The sequence below is a fragment of the Periplaneta americana genome, chromosome 3 (assembly GCF_040183065.1).
Source record: "Periplaneta americana isolate PAMFEO1 chromosome 3, P.americana_PAMFEO1_priV1, whole genome shotgun sequence".
NCBI classification, from domain to species: Eukaryota; Metazoa; Arthropoda; class Insecta; order Blattodea; family Blattidae; genus Periplaneta; species Periplaneta americana.
This window is the reverse complement of record NC_091119.1, coordinates 44,452,183-44,474,735: the sequence shown is the minus strand read 5'-3', so window position 1 is coordinate 44,474,735 and position 22,553 is coordinate 44,452,183. Positions and strand designations below refer to the sequence as shown.

General features: G+C 37.3%; 1 protein-coding gene across 1 annotated transcript in view; it reads right to left on the bottom strand.

Annotated features, from left to right (window-relative positions):
• Positions 1–19,783: 19,783 nt before the first annotated feature.
• Positions 19,784–22,553, bottom strand: part of LOC138697015 (QRFP-like peptide receptor) — a 198,338-nt gene continuing 195,568 nt past the window's right edge. The window contains exon 6 of the mRNA XM_069822608.1: positions 19,784–21,627. Within this exon, the coding sequence (XP_069678709.1) occupies positions 21,361–21,627 (267 nt within the window). The 3' untranslated portion in view covers positions 19,784–21,360. The remainder of the gene's footprint in view (positions 21,628–22,553) is intronic.

Genomic DNA, 22,553 nt, shown 5'->3' with positions numbered 1-22,553 from the left:
GGCTTTATCAATATTTACTAGAAGCCTGAATATTGAAACATAGGATGTTTCACCCCATATTTATCGAACTGAGAAATTAACGCAGACTACAAATGAGCTTTATATTTTTTATTGGCCTGAGTGACTGGAAAATCCTTATTGCCACCAGCGTAACTAAGGCTGTAGCGCGTTTGGTTACAGACCGGAGTTACACTCGGACATGGAGTCGATTCAAGATTGGGCTGATTACCTGATTGTATCTTTTCCGAGGTTTTCATCAACTGTAAGACGAATGCCAGGTAATCACAAGGCGAACCCTCTGCCTCATCACTCTTATCACCAATTCCATCGACATTAAATAACCTAGTAGTTGATAGAGCGTCGTTAAATAATCGAATCAGAATCCATATTCATATTCGTAGTGTCACTGCAAGTAGACTAGTTAGAGTTCGCTGATATGGAGCAACTGTTGTTTCTAAAGTAGATACGATCTATTTGCATATGTGTGTTGATCACGTCTAATAGTAAAATGTAACATTTCAATTTCTGAAAAGTTTAAGACAAGAATACAGTCCGTTAACTACATTATTCAGTATTTACATAGAAGGGCCGTCGCCACGGTCGCGCTGGACTCATAATCCTGCTGTGGATCTGGATTCGATCCCTGACGTACCCCGATTTATGACTTCGGTAGAGTAAGCTCGTGGTCTAGATAACACAGGGGTTTTCTCCGGGAGTTCTGGTTTCGCTGTGGCATAATCATCAAATCGGGGGTGTAGAGTACATGAACCCCTATGACGCACTCTGGGCAACGACTATGTCGATAAATTGTTCTACACAATTGGCTTCATGATCTACACTGTCAAATTCTTACAATTAGACCAAAAAAAAAAAAAAGGAAGAAACATAGAAGAAGTTTTAAAGGATTGAAAACAAATTTGCCAAGGTATGGAAATACCAGTACGAAATCAATATCTGTTTACCCTTAGTTTCGTAAATGATCAGGTAGTATTTGCACAAGACCATTTTCACTTATCATTAATTATATTAAAGAGATTAAAACGTGTAAATAGGGTTGCCAACCCTCTCGTATTTGCCCCTAATTTTTAACAGTCTCCCGGCTCCCGTATTTTTCTTCTCTTGGAGCATTTTTCTTCCTTATTTTTGCATAATGTAAAACTCATTATTCCAAACATTTGATTTTGCCGTGAATGATGACTGTTTATACGATGAATTTTGTTGTTCAAGAGATGTATTGAAATGTGCAGTCTTTTCGGAAGGTAATGCTTGCCGGAAATAGGTTTTAGTTCTTTCCTGTTTAAAATTAAACATTATTATTATTATTATTATTATTATTATTATTATTATTATTATTATTATTACAATTTTGAAAAGAAACTGACTAGTTTTGTTCTATGCATGCCGAGTTGTGATGCGCATACAAAGAGGATGTTTTATTTCATGAACATAATTGGACAGATGTTCGAAACAGGAGCACGACACATCTAATCAAATCAGAGCTGCAAACTGAATGGACTTCAACTATTATGCGAGACAAAATCTGTCTCAAAATATTCTTAATTTAAACCTAGCTGTCGAAGTGTAGAATAAAGTTGCTTTTTAGCAACTGAACTGAATAATTTGCCAATTTTCTATATGAAATGTTGTCTATTTGTTAATTTCCCGCATTTTCTTCAAAAAAAGTTCGCATCAATACATATAAGTTAAATTAATCTTAGGACCTACCAATTTATTTTAAAAAATCAGAATATTTGGCAATTAATAGCATTGAAATAGTACATTATGCAACGAGCCTGTAATGGTAGTAATTAAGACGCGAGTATGTTTATGAAACGAGCGCAAGCGAATTTCATAATTTTCATACGAGCGTCTTAATTACCACTATAGTCAAGTTTCATATGACTTTTTATGCTCGACCATATTTCTAACTTGAAATTATTCATAAGTATTCATGTTATTCTTATCTGACTGAGGAGCGGAACTGACCTTGTGCAATACCTTGTAAATTGTGAGATGTGCACAGACGCGAACGTATTGATTTTTCCCGAGAAACAAATGTCGACATTGACCTTGATATAATCTAGAGAGTAAAATAAACATTAATCTTGATATAACCTTGAAATTGAATTAGACATTGAAAAACGAGATGACAAATTGAATTTATTTGAATATTATTTACAATTAACGCTAATTATTATAGTAACAGAACTGACTTTATTTCAAATATAGGTGATTTATTGATTTATTTTTGTCTTTCGATTACATATCCGAGAATAATCGATACTTGCGCTTTCATATTGCTACATTGGTATTTTATGATTGGTGGAACACCTGAACTTTAATGAATAGGTGTACTTTAATGAGGTCCATTAAAGGGCTGCTACCAGGTGTATAATTATTACATTTCGGCATGGTCGAGCATAAAATTATTTTAATCATTGGATGCAGAAGCAAACATAAAACTGATTGAGTACTCTAAATAGAGCAATGATAAATAAAGCTGAAGAATTGGAAAAACATGAGCTATAGTAAAGTGTAGAACGAAGTAAGAGAGCCACCGGCTTAGCTCAGTCTGCTGAGGCGCTTGCCTGCCGATCCGTAGTTGCGCTCGGGCGTGGGTTCGATTTTCGCCTGGGCTCATTACCTGATTGGGTTTTTTTAAGGTTTTCCCAACCGTAAGGCGAATGTCAGGTAATCTATGGCGAATTCTCTGTTTCATCTCGCCATCATCAAACTCATCGACGCTAAATAACCGCGTAGTTGATACAGCGTCGTTAGATAACCAACTAAATAGAAAACAAAGCAAAAAGATTATGTAGGGCTATATGTATATATGTGTATGTATGTATATATACACGAGTAAATATATAATATACATATAGGCCTATATGTCTTGTTTAAATTCTATTTGGTGGGACAAACATAAAAAAAACACACACACACAAATATAAATTATTCGAAGGGTACTCGTGGAATCTGTTTTGGGATATAGAATTGCAATTTGGACATTGAATGTAAATTTATTAACGAAAATCGTGGCAGCAGAAATGCGTTACTTGCGAAAAGTGCAAGATTTTCTGGATGGGAATATATTAGAAATGAAGATATTAGGGAAAATTAAGTAAAAAGGAACGTAATAAGTACGATTGAAAGGAAAGAGCTAAATTAGTTTGTACAACTTTTGAGGATATCGGGGAAAATTAGGCCATTGCTGGTGGATTAAAATGATTTTCTAATTGTCAGGTTGAATTTTATTTTGCCAACTTTGTTTCAAATTTTGGTACTGACAAATATTACAACTGGCAGATGCATTTCAACTGTAATGTTGGCAACATCGTTTGCCTTTGAAGAATCTGCCAACATTCATGAAACGAATGTTACTAGCAAGTGTTATTTTAAATTTGAACATAATTAATATTATTAATAAATAGAAATAATTAATAAATAATATACATATGAAAGTTGTATTTAGCGTTCGGAGTTCACACTAATAATGTCATGTTGTCAAAATCAAATTTTAGATTAGGTTTCATGAATCGTAAATATTTAGTCAAACCAATGAATTTCAATAATTTCGAGGGAAAAATTGTTACGGGGCCAGGTATCGAACCCGGGACCTTTGGTTAACGTACCAATGCTCTACCAACTGAGCTACCCGGGAACTCTACCAGACACCGATCCAATTTTTCCCTCTATATCCACAGACCTCAAAGTGGGCTGATAACAGTCAAGCAACCAACGTTGAGTGCACACTAACTCTGTGCGACTTAAATTGTGGTTTTCTGTTAACGAAAACCACAATTTAAGTCACACAGAGTTAGTGTGCACTCAACGTTGGTTGCTTGACGGTTGTCAGCCCACTTTGAGGTCTGTGGATATAGAGGGAAAAATTGGATCGGTGTCTGGTAGAGTTCCCGGGTAGCTCAGTTGGTAGAGCGCTGGTACATTAAACCAAGGTCCCGGGTTCGATACCTGGCCCCGGAACAATTTTTCCCTCGAAATTATTCAAACAACTTTACAGGGAGTTATACCTGAAAGCTTGATTTGCAATGAATTTCAAGTTGCTAGATAAAATGTAGTTTAATATATAATTAGATCATTTTATAATAAATGGATGAATGAATGAATGTTGTTTGTTGTTTAGTCATCTGTCCGAAGACAGGTTTGAACGTCATAAGTGACACCTTATTGGCATCAGTCATGAGGAAACTAAGGCAGGAGATAATGGGGTAGGGTAGCCAGTTCAATGTTGTTGTTTAGTCAACTGTCCAAAGACAGGTCTGAACCTCACAAGTGATACCAACAAGACACTACTTATGAGGCAACTAGGCCAGGAGATAATGAGGTAGGGTGGCCAGTTTCTTTCCCCTCCGTTGCAAACATCGCCGATTAGCTATATATTACATTAGTCGGACTTTAGATGTATACAAACAATATTGTTCTTCCTCCGACACATATCGTCAAGTAGGGTGAACTGCCTGACAATAGATTCACATATGAGCCAGAGGCGCCAGTTCATTGAATGAATAAAAATTATTATTGTTTCAGTACATAGAATTATGATTTTACCTGTTTTGGTGATATCTGTTAACGGTTGGCAATATTGAAAATACGGCCATATTAGCTTTGTAGGAACTAATCTTACGTGAACCGTAGTGTAGTTGGCGAATAAAGGCTGGTTCACAATAAACAGGGAACGGAAACGAGAATGAGAACGAGAACGGAAATATTGTTAAAATAAATGTATTTAAATGTAAACATTCACAATTAACTTTCACGTTCCCTTTTGCGGGTTCCGGCAATCTTCTCGTTAATTGTGAATGCTCACATTTAAATACATATATTTTAACAATATTTTCGTTCTCGTCGTTTTCGTTCCCGGTTTATTGTGGATCAGTCTTAAGTCTTGTAGTATGTGTAAAACATGAAGACTGATGAATTATTTTCCTGGTGTCCTATACATTAGTACAGTATTCCCTCGCTCTGCCGTTTGTTTCAGTGCTAGCGCATCAAGTTTTGCAGTTTTGACGTTTCCTTTTTGTATGATCCGAGTTAAGATATAAGCTTATGTTAAGTCTATTATAGAGTTTTGACGTAAATATTTATGTACAGCGATTCCAATATGTAAAATTATAAGTACATACCTACCATTTTGAATTTGGATATCTTTTTAATACAGTATAATCAATAAAATGTGTGTTCATTATACTGAACACCTCAGTTAATTCAGTGAAATTAGTAAAAACAAAGGTGAAATCATTCTTAAGACAAGAAAAATTGTGATACGCTACTATAAATTATGTAGATTTTAAAAATAAATTTCCTTGTGAAAAAGTAACAGGGAATTTGCATAATCTCTATAATTGCGTGAAACTGTTTTGTTCTCGGATTTTATTGTGATATTTGGATTGTTAATGAAACAGTGCTTATTTATAAGGAATGTGAATATGGTTGAGAGTGAAAAAAGTTAATACAATTTATGTTGTATTATTATTCGTTATTTTCCTTTATTTCTTTATTGAATACATACCATAAATCTGTACAAGTATTTACAATGGAATTACTGTGTTTTATCTGAATGGTAAAGTGCTAGGTAAGTGACATCAGAACAGTAGCGCAACTCAGTTTATTCCGTTGCTAAGTGATGTCAGAATAGTATTATGTGTCTTATTCCGTTGCCGAGTAAGTACTCGGAGTTAGATTTTGCAATTTCCGTAACATTTTATTCATTTGACTCATGAGTATAAACGTTTCACGTTAGAAGTATTATTTCCTTAGATTTTATGTCAATGCAACTAACAGTCTGTGACATAATTGTGCGTACTGCATTCTGACGAAGAAATTGGGAGAACTATTAAAAATCTGCAAGGCAGTGGAGACGACTATGGTGGAACGATTATACCAAAAACGGTAACGACGACGACGACGACGACGACGACGACGACGACGATGATGATGATGATGATGATGATGATGATGATGATGATGTCGATAATGTTGACTACGACGAGGAGCTGGCAGTTGCTTTTTGAATAACAGAATGTTTCGACAAATACTGTCCAAATTTCACGAGAGAATCCCTGCGAGGGGAGTATGGTCCTTGCGGGGTAAGAGGAGAGTAAGCCAGTAACGCAGTGTTCTTGAAAGAGCAGGTGGATGGAAGTGGTGTCATTGGCCGGCTGGGACAAACAAGACTCAGTGAATGGCCGGCGGGGATAGGTCATAAGGGTGGGGGAAAAACTCGCATTCCTTGCTCGGATCTTCTCGTGAAATGCGGACTGTAGCTATGAAATCTAAATGCGTTTATTTGCGAACATCTGGTTTTGATAATCTTTACGTACTTTTTTTATTTATTGTACAAGATGTAGATCTTTGTATAAGTGAATTGTAGGAACTTTTACTTCGGAAGTATGGTATGCGCCAAAACAAACAGTATTAAAATTCTCGCACTGTTACTGCGCATATATGTATCGTATCCCTGGTGAAGTTGTTTATCTAAACTCATTGTTGTATTGTTGATACATTACATAATATAGTGAAGATTTGCTAAAATGGTTCTCACAACTGAGGAAAAAGTGTTCATTGTAAGAGTATTATTTCCGTTCATACGGACTAGAACGCGTAAAAGGCCCTAGTTTGAAACAAATTTCAGATGATTTCGTGATAAGTTTCACAAAGCTCCACCGAGTAACGCGGCTGCATAGGTCGGCCTGTTACTGTGACAACAATGCTAACCATGGGTAGCTCCTGACCCAGGTGTTACAGTCTCCGAAAATAAGTCTTCAGCGAACAACTTTGAACATTGGTATCAGTACAACGTCCATACGTCGAATTTTCAAGGGACTTGGTGGATATGCATATCGAATCCAGATTGGACAGGGTTTGAGTGATATTGATCTTCGTGACAGAACTACTGTGGACTGTGGTTCAGTGTTAGTTATGATTAGACTTCGTGGAATTGCCACGAGAATCGTAAGGTTTACTATGCACGCGGTATAGACTGTATGAGAAGGGGACGTGCAACGGATGGAGTATGCCTCTGATGTAAACACTGAGCAGTATACTGCGGTTACAATAAAACCTGTATCCTGCATTCAAGAAATATAATGAATGATCATTGAAGTAGGAAACGTCTAAACATGTAAATACACAATTATTTTGTAGTGAGATATATTAACTCTTAAAATTTAATGTAATATACTCACATCATCATTGAATATGTGCATTGCAGTGAAGAGTTACGTACATTTTGAGCGACTGCAAAGTGAACCTCCTCCGATGGTCACTTAAACAGTTTTTATATTGGGAAAATGTACTTCAACATTACACGATGTAATAGGTGCATATTTGAAGAACGGAAAGTCACTACTTTTTAGTACACCAACTTCAGATGTCTTGTCGTGATCTGATAGTAGCCTACATAATTTATAATACGAAGTTGTGAATAGGCAGAATTTTTAGCAATAATGTTTCTCAACTTACATTTCACTTTTTCTGAAATTAGTGAATTGTTATTTCTGATAACGGTTTGTGATACTTTATACACTATATTAAGGGCTTCTGAGAGTTGTAGTTTAGACGATTCTAACAGGGTGATGCTTTTGGACACGGTTTTAAAATTAGAATCGATGAATAGAATATCTTCCAATAGCTGTTCAGAAGGCAATGATTTTACAGCTGCAACAGCGGAACTGTATATGCTCTCCAATGCATAAATTACCTCCATTATTTTGCCGTAATATTGTGCATAATAATTAACAGCATCCATCCACGTTTTCAACGGGTCAAGATTGGCTGCGGGGGTAAGGGTATTCCAGGGGCAATTGTTTGGAACAGCAACACTCTCATTGTAGTATGTTTGATTTAATTCTTGTCTGCACTGAACAAATGTTAAGTTTTGACTATTCCAACCACAGTAATGCAAAAACAAGTGCTTACATAGGTATACATTAGCTGTAGCTGCTCTATCTATTTGGACCGGTCACGTCTCTTATCATGAACTGCTTATACTACGAGACCGGGAGGTCGCTAACCTCTTCTATACTACCGTACATCGGCAACCTGATTGCAGGCTGCGTGTGGCAATTCAACGAAGTCTAGTTATGATAAACGAGAATCCCACATTCTAGTCTAACATATGGTTTAGTGAAGAACTTCACATTCATCTTAATGGATACAATAATAAGCAGACAACTCTCTTCCTTTGTTTTGAACAGCCAAATGTTATTGTTCAAATACCCCTTAATTCTGAAAGTGTAACAATATAGTGTGCCATATCTGCAAAAGGTGTACTTCGCCCGTATTTTGTGGAAGACGATGGTGGACATCCTCTGACTGTTAACCAGTATAGGAATCTCATTGTCACTCCATTTCTGAGGGATCTGCAAAGACTTCGTCGTGCACGAATCATCATCATCATCATCATCTTGTTGTTCTTCTTCTTCGTCTTATTCTTCAGCGTCAGAGTTTAGGCCACAAGGTCTGTTCCGACTTTAGAGGGTTATGTAATTGTTCGGCAATGTTTTGGGTCTTCCAACACTTCTTCGTTCTTTCGGCTGATAGTTCAGGAGTATTTTTGGTCATCTATATTCTTCCATTCTTTGAATGTGTTCGTACCCATTTTGTTTTTGTTCTTCTATTCGATGGACTGGACTGTATTTAATTATCTTATTACCCCAGCAGGTAATTAGCCCAAGCGGGAATCGAATCCGCACCCGAGCGCAAATCTGGATCGATAGACAAGCGTCTTAGCCAACTGAGCTACGCCGGTGGCTTTCTCCTATATTCCGAACGCAATGTAGCCTGAGGAGCCTAATTTGCCTGTCGGTGGAATTGGAACAGGGCGATAGTATTAAGCGAGATGAGTTGGAGGATTCGCCCTGGAGCTACCTGACATTCACCGTATGTGAGGATATTCTCGGAAAAACCGAACCAGGTAATCAGTAATCAGCCCAAGCGGGATTCGCACTCACGCCCGATCACGACATGGGATATGACCAACTCGTTACCGTCGCAATGTAACATATTTACAGACATATACGAGGGTCATTTCATAAGTAATGGCAACTGTGTTATATCTTCTGAATAACCGAAAATGTGGTTAGCTCAGTATATACGTTTGAAAGCCTGTTGTACGGATGCCACTGCCAGATTGCATCTGTGCGCATTGGTGGCTAGTTGACAGCACACGCAAAAGTTATTGGTGGCTAGTTGACAGCACATGCAAAAGTTATTGGTGGCTAGTTGACAGCACACGCAAAAGTTATTGGTGGCTAGTTGACAGCACACGCAAAAGTTATTGGTGGCTAGTTGACAGCACACGCGAAAGTTACTGGTGGCTAATTGACAGCACACGCGAAAGTTATTGGTGGCTAATTGACAGCACACGCAAAAGTTATTGGTGGCTAGTTGACAGCACACGCAAAAATTATTGGTGGCTAGTTGACAGCACACGCGAAAGTTATTGGTGGCTAGTTGACAGCACACGCGAAAGTTATTGGTGGCTAGTTGACAGCACACGCGAAAGTTATTGGTGGCTAGTTGACAGCACACGCGAAAGTTATTGGTGGCTAGCCAGCACACGCAAAAGTTAGTATGCTAGGGGCTGTACTCCAAGATGGATGTAAGTAAAGTTGAACAGCAGTCATACGTGAAAATTGCATTTCTTCGTGGCAGAAATGCTCGTGAGTGTCATTCCGAGCTACGAGAAGCAATTGAAGACGCCGCTGCGTGGGAAGCGGTTTGCAAACGGGGAGAGCATCTTAACAGCGTTTCGATGAGAGGTGGTACATACAGACGAATCGCACACAGCTGATGGTATTCAACGCCTGTATTATCGTCGGCAAAGATATGTGGAAACCTTGGGAGATTATTTTGAAGGCTGTTAGCTGTGAGTAATGTACTTTGTTTCCTTTTGTGCATAATAAAACAATGACTTCTATTTACGCATCTTTCAGTTTCCCTTACCCATTCCCTCCTGTACCCGGACCCAATTTGGTACTAGCATTGCGAAGCACATTCCAGTGACCTTTAATCGAATATTATGAATTTCTATTCCTGCAGCTTTATTGGCTGATATAATATAGTTGCCATGACTTATGAAATGAGATTTGTAGTTTTAATTTTTCAAAATTAAAATTGTTTGTTTATTTTTGAGATGTTCTAACATTAATCATCCATTATGTCATTAACACAGTCTGTAATTTTCTTTATTGTATACTGATTTTAGTGGAAAAAAAATTGACGTATTTCTAGAGAAAAAAGAACGTAAAATCAAAACGAAAGCCTTTCAAGATACAACTTATATTTGACATTCCTATGCAAGAGAGAATTCTGGAGTCAAAAATGACTTAAAATGATTGAGTATACGCTATATATAATACTTACAGAGAAAAATTTAGGTGAAGTCCTGGGAACGAAGCTTTTCAAGAAATGACATATTTCAGTTTTTTACAAAAGCTTAAATTTAAGAGCCGAAAATGACGGATTATATACAATCTATAATACTTCCAGAAAAAAAATACGTTGTCTTGAAAAGAAAGCTTCTGGAGAAAAAATCCACTTTTCATCATTTTACGTCATCTCCATTTTGAAAGCCAAAAATGACCTTTAAAGTGGTGCATTAGGTACACTCTGTAATACTTCCATAAAAATGGACGTTATATTATGAAACAAGTCACATGCGTCAAAATTAGGATCGAAAAATGACGTAAGAAATGTGGATTATACTAATCTGTAGTATTCACAAAGGTGTACGTCACTTTTTAGAAAGTACACTCCTAAAGAAACAACTCAAATTTAAGTTTTTATGCAATTATTCTCAATTTAAGAGCGAAATATACTTTTAAAGGGTGGATTATACCCTATCTATAATATTTAGAGGGAAAAATGAGCATGATTCTAAGGAAGAAATCTTTTCAAAAAACTTTCTTACGAAAGGATCGATTTAAAAGTCAAAAATGGCTTTTAAATTGAGAAAATATACACAAGCTGTAATATTCCAGATAAAAATGCGCGTAAATTCTAAAAATGAATACTTTCCAAGCACAACACACACTTCAATTTCTTACTTAAGCATCAGTGTAAGAAATAAAATGACTCTGAAACTGTTGATTGCATCCAGGTACACAATATGTAATATTGCAGTAAAATAAGCGTAAGTCTAAAGAATAAATTCCTTCAATAAATAACTCACATTTTAGTTTCTTATGAAAGCGCCAGTTTAATGTCAGGAACGTCCTTTGAAATAAAGCACTATACAGAATCTATAGACCTAATATGTACTTTCAGAAAAAACATGTGCGTGAAATTTTAGAAAGAAAGTCTTTCGACATATAATTCACATTTCACTTTCTTGTGTAAAAACAATTTAGTAACCAAAGTGACCTAGAAATTAGTATAAGGTAAACATATTACAATACTGGTAGAAAAAATGTGTATGGAATATTGAAAAGAAAGCCTTTTAAGTACTAACAATACTGACATTTCTCTTTCCTGCGCAGGTGCCAATGAGAGCCAAAAATAACTCCTAAATGGCGGACTATACACAATCTGTAACATTTTCAGAGGAAAATGGGCGTGACGTCTTAGAAAGAAAGGCTTACTTTCTTACGAAAACATTAATTTGAAATTCAAAAAGACTTTTCACGGTGACATACACGCTGGCTGTAATACTTCTAGAGAATAGAAAGACTTTAAAGAACAATTTAGGTTTCATTGTCTTACGTCACTATAAGAAAAACAAAGATGTTAAAAATAAAATAATGGTTATACATATTTTATACATATTCTTGAAAACAAACCTTTTAAGAAAAAGTCACATTTAACATTCTTATGTAAGAGCCAATTTATGAGTCACAATGACTTTTAAAATGCTAGAGTGCACATAATATATAACCGTTACAAAGAAATATGTACTTACATTTTAATTTCTTACATTAGAATCATTCTAAGAGCCGAAAATGACCTTCGAAATGGCGCAAAAGACATAGTCAGTAGTATTTTCAGAGAAAAAGGTAAGTGAAACAAAAAGAAAAATATCTCACATTTCACTTTTACACGTAAGCGCCAATTTAGGAGACAAAAATTACTTTCAAACTTTGGTAATATAAACTACAGTATTTAAAGTAGTTAATAGACGAATGTACGTGAAGTATTAAAAATAAAACGTTTTAAGAGACAACTTACATGTTGAATTCTTGATGCAAGCGCCAATTTTAAGACCCAAAAGAAGGTTTTTAAGATGGCGTATTATGCACAGTCTATAATATTAAAAAAAATGGGCGTAATATATTACAGTGAAATTCTACAAAGTAAAGCTCACATTTCAATTTGTTATCAAAGCGTTAATTTAAGAGCCAAAAGTGATCGTAAAAATAGTGAAATATACACAATCTGTGATACCTCTGGAAAAAAAAAACAGGTCTATATCCTACGTGTAATCTTGAAAAAGACAGTCTTTCAAAAGTAACTCACTCTACTTTTTCAAGTATACATCAATGTGAATTTAAGAAGCAAGACTGGCTTTTAAAATAGTGGAATAGGCCTATAATTTAAAATAGACATTTGCAGGGAAATGTGCAAGTAAAATATTAGAAAAAAAAACATTTAAAGAAATGAGGTCATATTTGAGTTTCTTACGCATGCGCCAATTTAAGAGCCAAAATTGACTCTTAAAATGATAGAGTATATACAATCTACAATACTTACAGAGAAATATGTATGTGGAGTCTTATCAAGAAAGTCTTGAAAGAAGATAACTCATATTTCAGTTTCTTTACGAAAGCGCCAATTTCAGTGCCAAAAATTATTAAGAAAAGGTAGAGTAGACACATTATACACAACTTCAGAGAAAATGGGAGTGAATGTCTTAAAAAAAAAACCTTTCAAGGAAAAAAAGTAATTTCACTTTCTTACATGTTGGTAGGGGTGTGATTTTTTTGGTATTAACTATATATGCGAAATGTGTTAAAATTAAATTTTATGCATGGAAAATTCAAATTGAAAGTCCAAAATTAAGTGAACTATATCTACAAATTTTCACAAAAATTGATATAAATCCAAGAAATTACTTCATAATCACGATAAAAAAAAAAACAAATTTTATGGAGAATTCGCTCGAAAAATGACTTTTCTTCTAAATAAAACGTCAAAATTTTCGTCATGAAAATGCAAGGTCATTTTTACAATATTAATTGATCGTTCAGCATTACATGCGTGTGACATCTGGCAACGATGTACGCATAGTTTCAGGGACTACTTCCAGGGAGCAGTGCAAGCAAACAATGATTATTTCTCTTTCTCGCAACAACTGTCTTCATGAGATCAAGAAGGCAGTGCAGTCACCCCTCAAGTCGAATTAAATACAATTATGAATTTAATTAATAATGCAAACAATTCTTTTTCAGTTTAAAAGTAATTGTTTCAATAATAATTAATAATACTATTTTCTCATTTTTAAGTTTATGCGCGAAATTGCTTTTTCTTTTTTTACGAAATATTCAACGAAATAAGAATAAAATTATCACCGTAAAATCACACATCTACATATTGATTTAAAATTCGATGTACAGAATCGATAATAATTTCGAGAAAAATGTACTTGAAGTCGTAGAAAGAAAATTCATCAACGAAAAACTCGCATGCCACTTTCTTACTAAGCGTCAATTTGGAAGTCAGAAATGATCTATAAAATCGTGTAATATAAACAATCTATAATAGTTCCAGAGAAAAATACTCGTTACGTATGAAAAAGTCCAGATTTTTGCACAAGCGTCAATTTAAGAATGAATGATTACTTTTCGAATTGTGGTTTATACACAATCTATAATACTTCCCTAAAAATTAGCGGGAAGTCTTAAAAAAACAACTCACATTTCAGTATTTTATTCAAGCATCAATTTAAGAGCCAAAAATCACTTTTAAAATGGACTATACACAGTATGTAAGATAAAATGGGCGTGAAGTTTTGAAAACAGGACCTTTAAGGAACGACACACAAATTTTTTTTACCTACGTGAGCCTGAATTTAGGAGATAAAAATAGCATTTAAAATAGTGAAATATATGTAATTTAAATATCAACCTTTTTTTAATGTAGTACCTAATTTACCTGAATAATACATAAAGAAAACTATGTTTTGTTAATGTTTGTGTTCTGACACGCTTGTAAGTTGTGTTCTTTTGTTGTACATTTCATTCGAAGAACGGAAATATAAGTCAGCGTAAAGACAGGCCATGACCGTAGTTATGTTTTCTACAGTATAAATCAAATCAACTAAACGTTTTCATTCACTCTCGAATTTCTCGATTTAAATCGGTAAGCCCATATGGTTGGTAGGTATTTAAGATCATAGGGCCTATATTGCATTACGAATCTGTTAATTATGCAAGAATATTCAAAAGTCACAAAGTATTTGAAAATCCCGTAATTTTGTTAAAAAGTAAGTTTATAGAAAAAAAATAAAAACACGTTTTTTCAATTGTGTTTATTTATAGTCGTTTTAACTCCTAAGTCATATTGTGACTGACTTAATTTACTGTAAGGAATGCTTATTGCTGTTGTCTTATGGTACAGAATTTTCCCTGCCACTCCATCGATGATTAAATACCCGTGTTAGATTCGTCTGACTCTGTTCCAGCAAGGCGGGCAATTGGTTTGCTAAGGAACGCTGATGCTGAGAACCAGTTAATCTACGGGGTAGAATGTATGGCCCTATTAACCTATCACTAACACACGCAATTTAGAGTTAGTTTTTCGTAAAAACTATTAATTTTAGGACATATTTTTCTTCTTTTGATGTGTACTACCACCCCTTAAAATATTAGACCTTTTCTTAAACATCCTGTATATTAAATTCTGTAGGTGATGTATCTGAATCATTGCGTTAGTGGATTAATTCCCAGTATTTTATAATAGAATTATTAGCAGTTTTTCGCTCTCTGACGGTAATGAGACCTTGGATTATATCAGTGACTGTTTCGCTGTGTCCCTTAATCGAAATTCTTTAGACACTTAAACTTTCTGCCTTGTACTTCATACAAATGGTCTTTCCCTCCGAATGACGATCACTTGTATTTTTGATTGCGTAGCCGTTAAATTACATATATTTCACTTTAAACATTAAACGTTTTTAGTTTAGTAGAAAGTGATTTAAAACGTTTAAAACCGAACTTTGCTGGCACATAAATTGACCTAAATGCAAAGTGTTTTTAAACAGCAACTCATCTGCGCCAAAACCACAGTAATGTTTTTGTGTCGATACAAACTGTAACCACTGAAAGTTGGTTGTAAATTTCCGTCTGTAACACGCGAACGCCTGCATAATTAGCTTGCGTTCTGATTTCTGCCCCGATTTAAAGCCTGCATTGAATGTTGGATACCTAATCTGAATTTGTGGTTAGTGGGAATAGATTTGTAACAGTGATTGACTATTTTTGTGCTATGTGACCTTAGCTGCATAACTTCAGTGATTTTTATAAAGTTGTTTACTATTCGAACGTTTCTGCAGACGTGTGCTTCGCCTTCTGCGAATTTCTTGATTATACGACTTTTAAGACTATGTCACTTCGGGAAACGCATTATTTGCCTCTCTTGTGTTAAATTTTATATTACCTTGTTAACATGTTTCAGCCTGCTATTGCCACCATCATCAGAACTGGTTGTTTCTGGTCTTGGCGCCTTTTTTTTTTGGCGCCAAGACCAGAAACAACCAGTTCTGATGATGACCAGTAGCAGGCTGAAACATGTTAACAAGGTAATATAAAATTTAACACAAGAAAGACAAGTAACACGTTTTCCGAAATAGTTTTTTTTTTTCTTTCGAAATTTCGGCTTCGGCTGAAATGGATTGCTATACTGCGTTCATAATGTCTGACAATCGACGTAAACATTGCCGGCAGAGAATGGAGAAGGATAATTGCCAATCAACGAATGACAGAGGTTACACTCCAAGCTTATCTTGAAGTTGGGCGAAGGTAGAACGCTTCAGACCGCCCAACTTCAAGATAAACCTGGAATGTAACCTCTGCTATTGGTTGGTTAGCAAGTATCCTCTTTTATTCCTCTGCCAGTAATGTTTACGTCGCCTGTCAGACATAATGGAATAGAGTATAGTGGAAAGTTCGACTTTGGCGACTGTGGAATGTCGACAATTTAGAGTTTTAAAATAAATATTTTCTTTTGTAAATAGTGTTAGTACATTTCCAAGAGCAGCACTATGTTGCAGTTATTAGAAAAATGTTTCAATTCACATTTTATTGATGTCACCTCTTAGAAGATCTGGCAGAACCGTTCTTACTATCCCGATGCTTTTGAACTTGGCAGCATGAACAAGATGTTATCTATGACGTCACAAAGCATGCATTTAGAAATCACTGCATGAAGCACTCAAAATTACGGCTTTCACGTGTGTCGTCCTTTTCTCTCATTTGCGGCAATTTAGGCTCTGAATTTCTTCAGTTACTTAATTAGCCTACATAGACAGGTTGTAAACAACGTGAGCTACCAAACGCACATAAATGGCGCGACACATTCCACCGAACAAGGGAAATTAATAAAGCTTCCTTCTTTCTCGCGCTCTCGTTTTTACGTAATAAAATTCCATATTTGTAGGATGGGTATAGACCATTGGTTATCTCATGAAACCTACTTGCTCGTCAGGGGAAGAAGAAAGTGCACTGAGAAGGTTCTCTTCCTCGCTACGCTTCTACTTGTAGCTACAGAGCTCACTTACCTCCATCATAAGGTTCTTACTACTGGGTGAACAGTATAGAGCAAACCAGGTTTCACGGCCGGCCGGCTATGCGCGCGGAGGTGGGGGACTCAAGGCCACGCGAGGCCGTGAAACCTGTTCTGCTCTATACTGTTCACCCACTATATGCTACGGCGTGCACATGCATTTGGTTTTACGAGATAACGAATGACTTATAGCAGCCACTGATCAGAGCAACAACTATTCCATCGTAATTTTAATCTTTAGCTACCAGGAACATTGTATGGGTCAGAAACATGGACATTATAACGAAGCGAAGAGAAACGACCAGAAGCATTTGAAATGTGGATAAGGCGAAGAATGAAGCGTGTGAAATGGACAGGCAGAACAAGAAATGAAGCTGTTTTGGAAAGAATGGGCTAAGAAAGAATGATGCTGAAACTGGTCAGGAACAGAAAAAGGAATTTGTTGGGTCACCGGCTGAGAAGAAACTGCCTACTAAAGGATGCACTTGGAGGAAAGATAAACGGGAGAAGAGTTCGCGACAGAGGATATCAGATAATAGACGACATTTTATTTATTTATCTAAACGATAACAGCTCCCTGTATTAACAGGCTGCCACAAAGACAGAGCATCTTGTGCAATAGGCAGTTGAAAGTATAAATAACATACATATGTTTAAGTTTAATGGAGTCACACAACAATGACAAGAAATGATTGAATAAATAATTAGGTACTAATTAATTATTTGAATATCACTGTTGACCGTAGAGATGGTTTCGGAGTAGAAATGTGGATCCCCTCAGAGCTGCAAGAACGATGTCATCTATTGCCTTCCTCTGTAGGCCGGAACGTACAGTATGGATCATATGCGGAAATTAAGCGGAAGGCAGAAAATAGGAAAGATTGGAGAATGCTGGGTTTGCAGTGAAAAACCTGCTCTTGGGTAGAAAACTATGAATGACGTCAGCAGAAACAAACGTTGAACGTGCAAGAAACCGACACTGAGGTAAACGATCATCATAGACTAAATTTGAAACTTTCCTCTCACGATATACTCTTGTCTTTTCATAAATAAAGTGAAAAATATAACACTGTCCCTTACGTTTACTTCATGATATCAGGTGTTTAATAACCGGTTATAACGTGCTAACCACACGATACCTCCATTCTGGTTGAATGATCGTCCACCTCTGTTTCGGCATATGGACGTGAGGCCAGCAGCCGGCTAGTCGATCTTCGCCTTTCATGGGCTGTAGCGCCACGGATCAGGTGTTTAATGGTGCCGGTCCTATTGCTTTTTTTTACTTGGTTATTTAACGACGCTAGGATTGGTGATAGCGAGGTGATATTTGGCGAAATGAGGTCCAGGATTCGCTATAGACATCCTCCTTACGGTTGGAGAAACCTCGAAAAAAAAAACGACTAGGTAATCAGCTCAAGCGGGAATCGAACCCACGCCCGAGTGCAACTCCGGATCGGCAGGCAAGGGCTCAGCCGACTGAGCTAAGCCTTATTGTTCATACTCTCTTACATGACTGAGCTGATTTTCTCATTCATTCAATCCTATGCTGTTATTTACTTTTAGAAAAAGGTAGGACTTGAAAACAATATTTTTATTTTTTCATCATACTCGTACAAAGTATAGACCTAAATATGCTGCAAAGCTTAGTGTACATTATCAAATTTTCACTGAAATACATATTTTCAGCATCCATGATACCGAACAATCTGAGAGTTAGAATTTATGAAACAGTTATATTACCAGTTGTTCTGTATGGTTGTGAAACTTGGACTCTCACTTTGAGAGAGGAACAAAGATTAAGGGTGTTTGAGAATAAGGTTCTTAGGAAAATATTTGGGGGTAAAAGGAATGAAGTTACAGGAGAATGGAGAAAGTTACAGAACGCAGAACTGCACGATTTATATTCTTCACCTGACATAATTAGGAACATTAAATCCAGACGTTTGAGATGGGCAGGGCATGTGGCACGTATAGGCGACTCCAGAAATGCTTATAGAGTGTTAGTTGGGAGGCCAGAGGGAAAAAGACCTTTGAGGAGGCCGAGACGTAGATGGGAGGATAATATTAAAATGGGTTTGAGGGAGGTGGGATATGATTATAGAGACTGGATTAATCTTGCACTGGATAGGGACCGATGGCGGGGCTTATGTGAGGGCGGCAATGAACCTCCGGGTTCCTTAAAAGTCATTTGTAAGTAAGTATGATACCGTAAAAGTGATTTCAAACATGCCGTCCGTCTGTCGTGTACAACGATGTCTCCTAAACTACTGGACGGATTTTGTTCATTTCCCTATACACGAGCCAAGCTGTAATGATGCATATGAACTATAAAAATTGAGGTAAAAAATTAACGAGCCCTTATTTGAAATCAGAACCACACAATGGTGATCTACTATTTTGTATTACTTATAAAAGAGTATCGATTGAGATCGTGAAGTTAGTATCGACGGAAAAACGCTTTACTAAGACCCAGTTCTATGATCGCGAAATAAATCTTGGAATAACTATTCATGGAATAGCTTAACTATAGAATAAATAGAGTATCGTGTTTTATGAAGTTCGTTCATTCCAAGGTTATCTATTCTATAGTTAACCGAAATGGTACAGAGGCTCCAATTCTGTTAACTATGAAGTACATAACCCTTGAATAAACAAACGTCATACAACCGGTGTTCCATTTATAGTTGGGCTGTTCCATGAATAGCTATTTCAAGATTTATTCTGCGATCGTACAACTGGGCCGAAGTAACATACAGAAATATTTTTGCGTTTTCTTGCGGCATTAGTTTAAATTCTGTCCCCTTCTGCCGGAAGTAGGCAAAAGTGAACCACTTATTTCAAAAGAGTTACCGGGTAGTTTTAAATCAATTTTTCCCGCTTGAGAAATCACTGAAGCGAGGTTGTAGAGATTTGAAATCGGAAAGAAGTCTCAATATGTCACTAATATAATAATAATAATAATAATAATAATAATAATAATAACAATAATAATAATCCGTGGCGCTACAGCCCACGAAGGGCCAAGACCGACCAGACGGCTGCTGGCCTCACGGCACATGCTGAAGCAGAAGTGAACGATCATCCAGTCAGAATGGAGGTATCGTGTGGTTAGCACGATGATCCCCCCAGATGTTATAGCTGGTTTGCGTAACCGGTTTGCGCTAACTATCGTAGCGCCCCAAGTGCATCACGATGCTGGGCGGGCACCTGTCCCATGCACTGGCCGAAATTTCATGAGAAAATTTCTTCTCTCATGAGGACTCGAACCAGCGCGCATTCCGTAACGCAAGTCCCAGGCAGGATGCCTTGGACCACGACGCCACGGCGCGGGACAATATAATTTAAACATATTAATAAATACTAGATTCTAAAAATAGGCTAATACTTGGAATAGTTACACTATACGTATAGCTACTGTATTTAAAGTTGGGTATAATTAACCATTTAAACCATGCAATGAATAAACGAAGGAAATGCATTGCTATTGGGATTGTAGAAAATGTTTTTTGAATGTGATACAGAAAATGAAAGTTCTATTTTCTTATTTGATTTTGTATTAAATGATTTCATTTTTCTATATCTTTTGAATAACAGTTTAATAAAATAAATTATAAACAATTAGCTGAATTATTATGAAAGATGTAAAAGTTACATTCAGAAAGTATGTGTCATCTTCATGTGACTCATTTTTTACGTTTCTAATACGGTACCATTAACGAAGCTTTGTTAGGCTCTTTTGTAGGGTGGATTGTGTATACGTTTGGCAGCTATATCGTTTACGTTCTGTATTTTACATCAAATTCTTAATGATTGAAAGTTGTAGTCCTGCACAGTACGATTATTTAGTCCTGACAGTCGCCGGCAATCTGCGCCTGGGTCAGGAGAGTCCATTAAGTTACGCCGAGGGATGTTCAAGTTAGTCTTTTTCCTCCAGTCAGAGCGATCGGATGTCACGCATGCGGTATAGCTTTGTGTTTCCAATACAGTTAAGCTGTACTGCATTCCTTTACCGACTGCTCGCCCTTATCTCCACTCCGGAACTCTCCCCACTACTCCTATTACTTCCCCGCTTTCGCGTCGCTGATCTGTCAGGACTAAATAATCGGTCTGTATTGGACATGAATCGTTTTATGCACTCATTGATTGTAGACCTAATAGGCTCAGGATTGCATCGTTAAATTCTCTGCAAAGTATATATACAGTTTGTCGTGTATTATTGGGCAGGGATGTATAACTGGGCTACAATTGCGGCAGACGTCACAAGCCGGAACACGTAACTCATCCCTTCCCTTCAACCCTCCTGTCATTGAATACGGTAGGGAGAGAAGAGATATGTATTCAGTGTGCTTGCCAAACGTCGCTGATACGTCATTGAAGGCTCCGATCTTATGGACGGGGGAACAAACTTTCACTCCTCTCTTCCCCAGTTCTGCAACCCTGATTATTGGACATCGTTCTTGACAACTGGAAACTCACTTCCACAATTTTCTCACGTCAGTCGCTGGACTTACTGTACAGTACTACCGAATATTCGTGAGCTCCTCTCTGTAGCGAGGTGGTACTAAACGGTGGACAGCCCCTGCTGGCGATGAACCAAGTCCTGGCGTGACACCACCTGCACGCTCACAGATAGCGGTTGCTGTCTGTGAGAGTCGAGGCTCTCGTCGAGGTGGTTCCTCCGCGCTGGTGCTGGTGGTGATGGTAGTGGTGGTGGTGATAGTGGTAGTACTGGTCGGGCGCGACCCTTGGGTTGAGTGACTGAGCTGTGGAGACGTCTTGATCCTCGGCCGCTGCTCTCCGCATTGTATGCAGCATGTAGCACCGCCGGTGCGGACTGTGGTACGAGTCGTAGCCGCTTGACGTGGTGGCGCTTCGAAGAGGCGCTCTAATCTGCAATTAGACAGAAAATGGCGAAAACAAAACAACCGTTCTCCGACCCAGAGGTGATTTCTCACACCTTTTTCAAAAACATATACTAGATTGAATTACTGTCCATCCGAGAGGTTATGTCGCAGGGTCATCGAAACGGGGGAAATCACGTGACACTTGAAGGAGCCTTTTCTTTAATTTATTTTAAACAGTTATATAATATTAAGTAGAAGTTCAGTTCCGAACAGCTAATGTTTTCAGGAAATAGCTAAGAATCCAGCCACAAGCCTTTATAGAGGGGCTAGCAGAAACGGATGGGGGAAACCGAGATGCGTCATAACTCGGACGGACAGTAGTAACATTTACAACAAATTATGTGACATCTGGGACAAAAGGGACGGGAATATGGGAAGAATAGTACATTTCCCACAAATAATATTCTTCTTCTTTGGTTCTACAGCCGGCTTCCAGCCTTGACCGACCCAACGATGCTTCTCCATGTCCTTCGATCTAACACCTTTGTTTTCCATCCTCTAACACCTGCTGCTATTACTTCCTTCTAAGCATTTATCCTTGCAGGGTCGTCTATAATTAATCCGTCCGGCTTCCATTCGTTGAGGTTTCTTAACATTTACGTTTTGACAGGGTGGGGTTGTCAGCCCCACACCAACCCCCCCCAACCTGGAGGACCAGGTCCCATATTTATAACCACTGAGACAGGGTGACCCGGCTATACCCCCAGGCACTGGGTACCCATTTTAGTCGTCTTCTACGACATGCATGAGCTACAGTGGGACTATTCTTCAATTCCGGCCACCACACGGGATTCCCACATATTATACCCTACTTAATATTTCATGAAATTCCCCCATCCCCAGGAACTTCTGTAAAATATGAGATGGGAGGATTTTTAATTATTGAATGACAGTGGGATTAAATCTCGTATG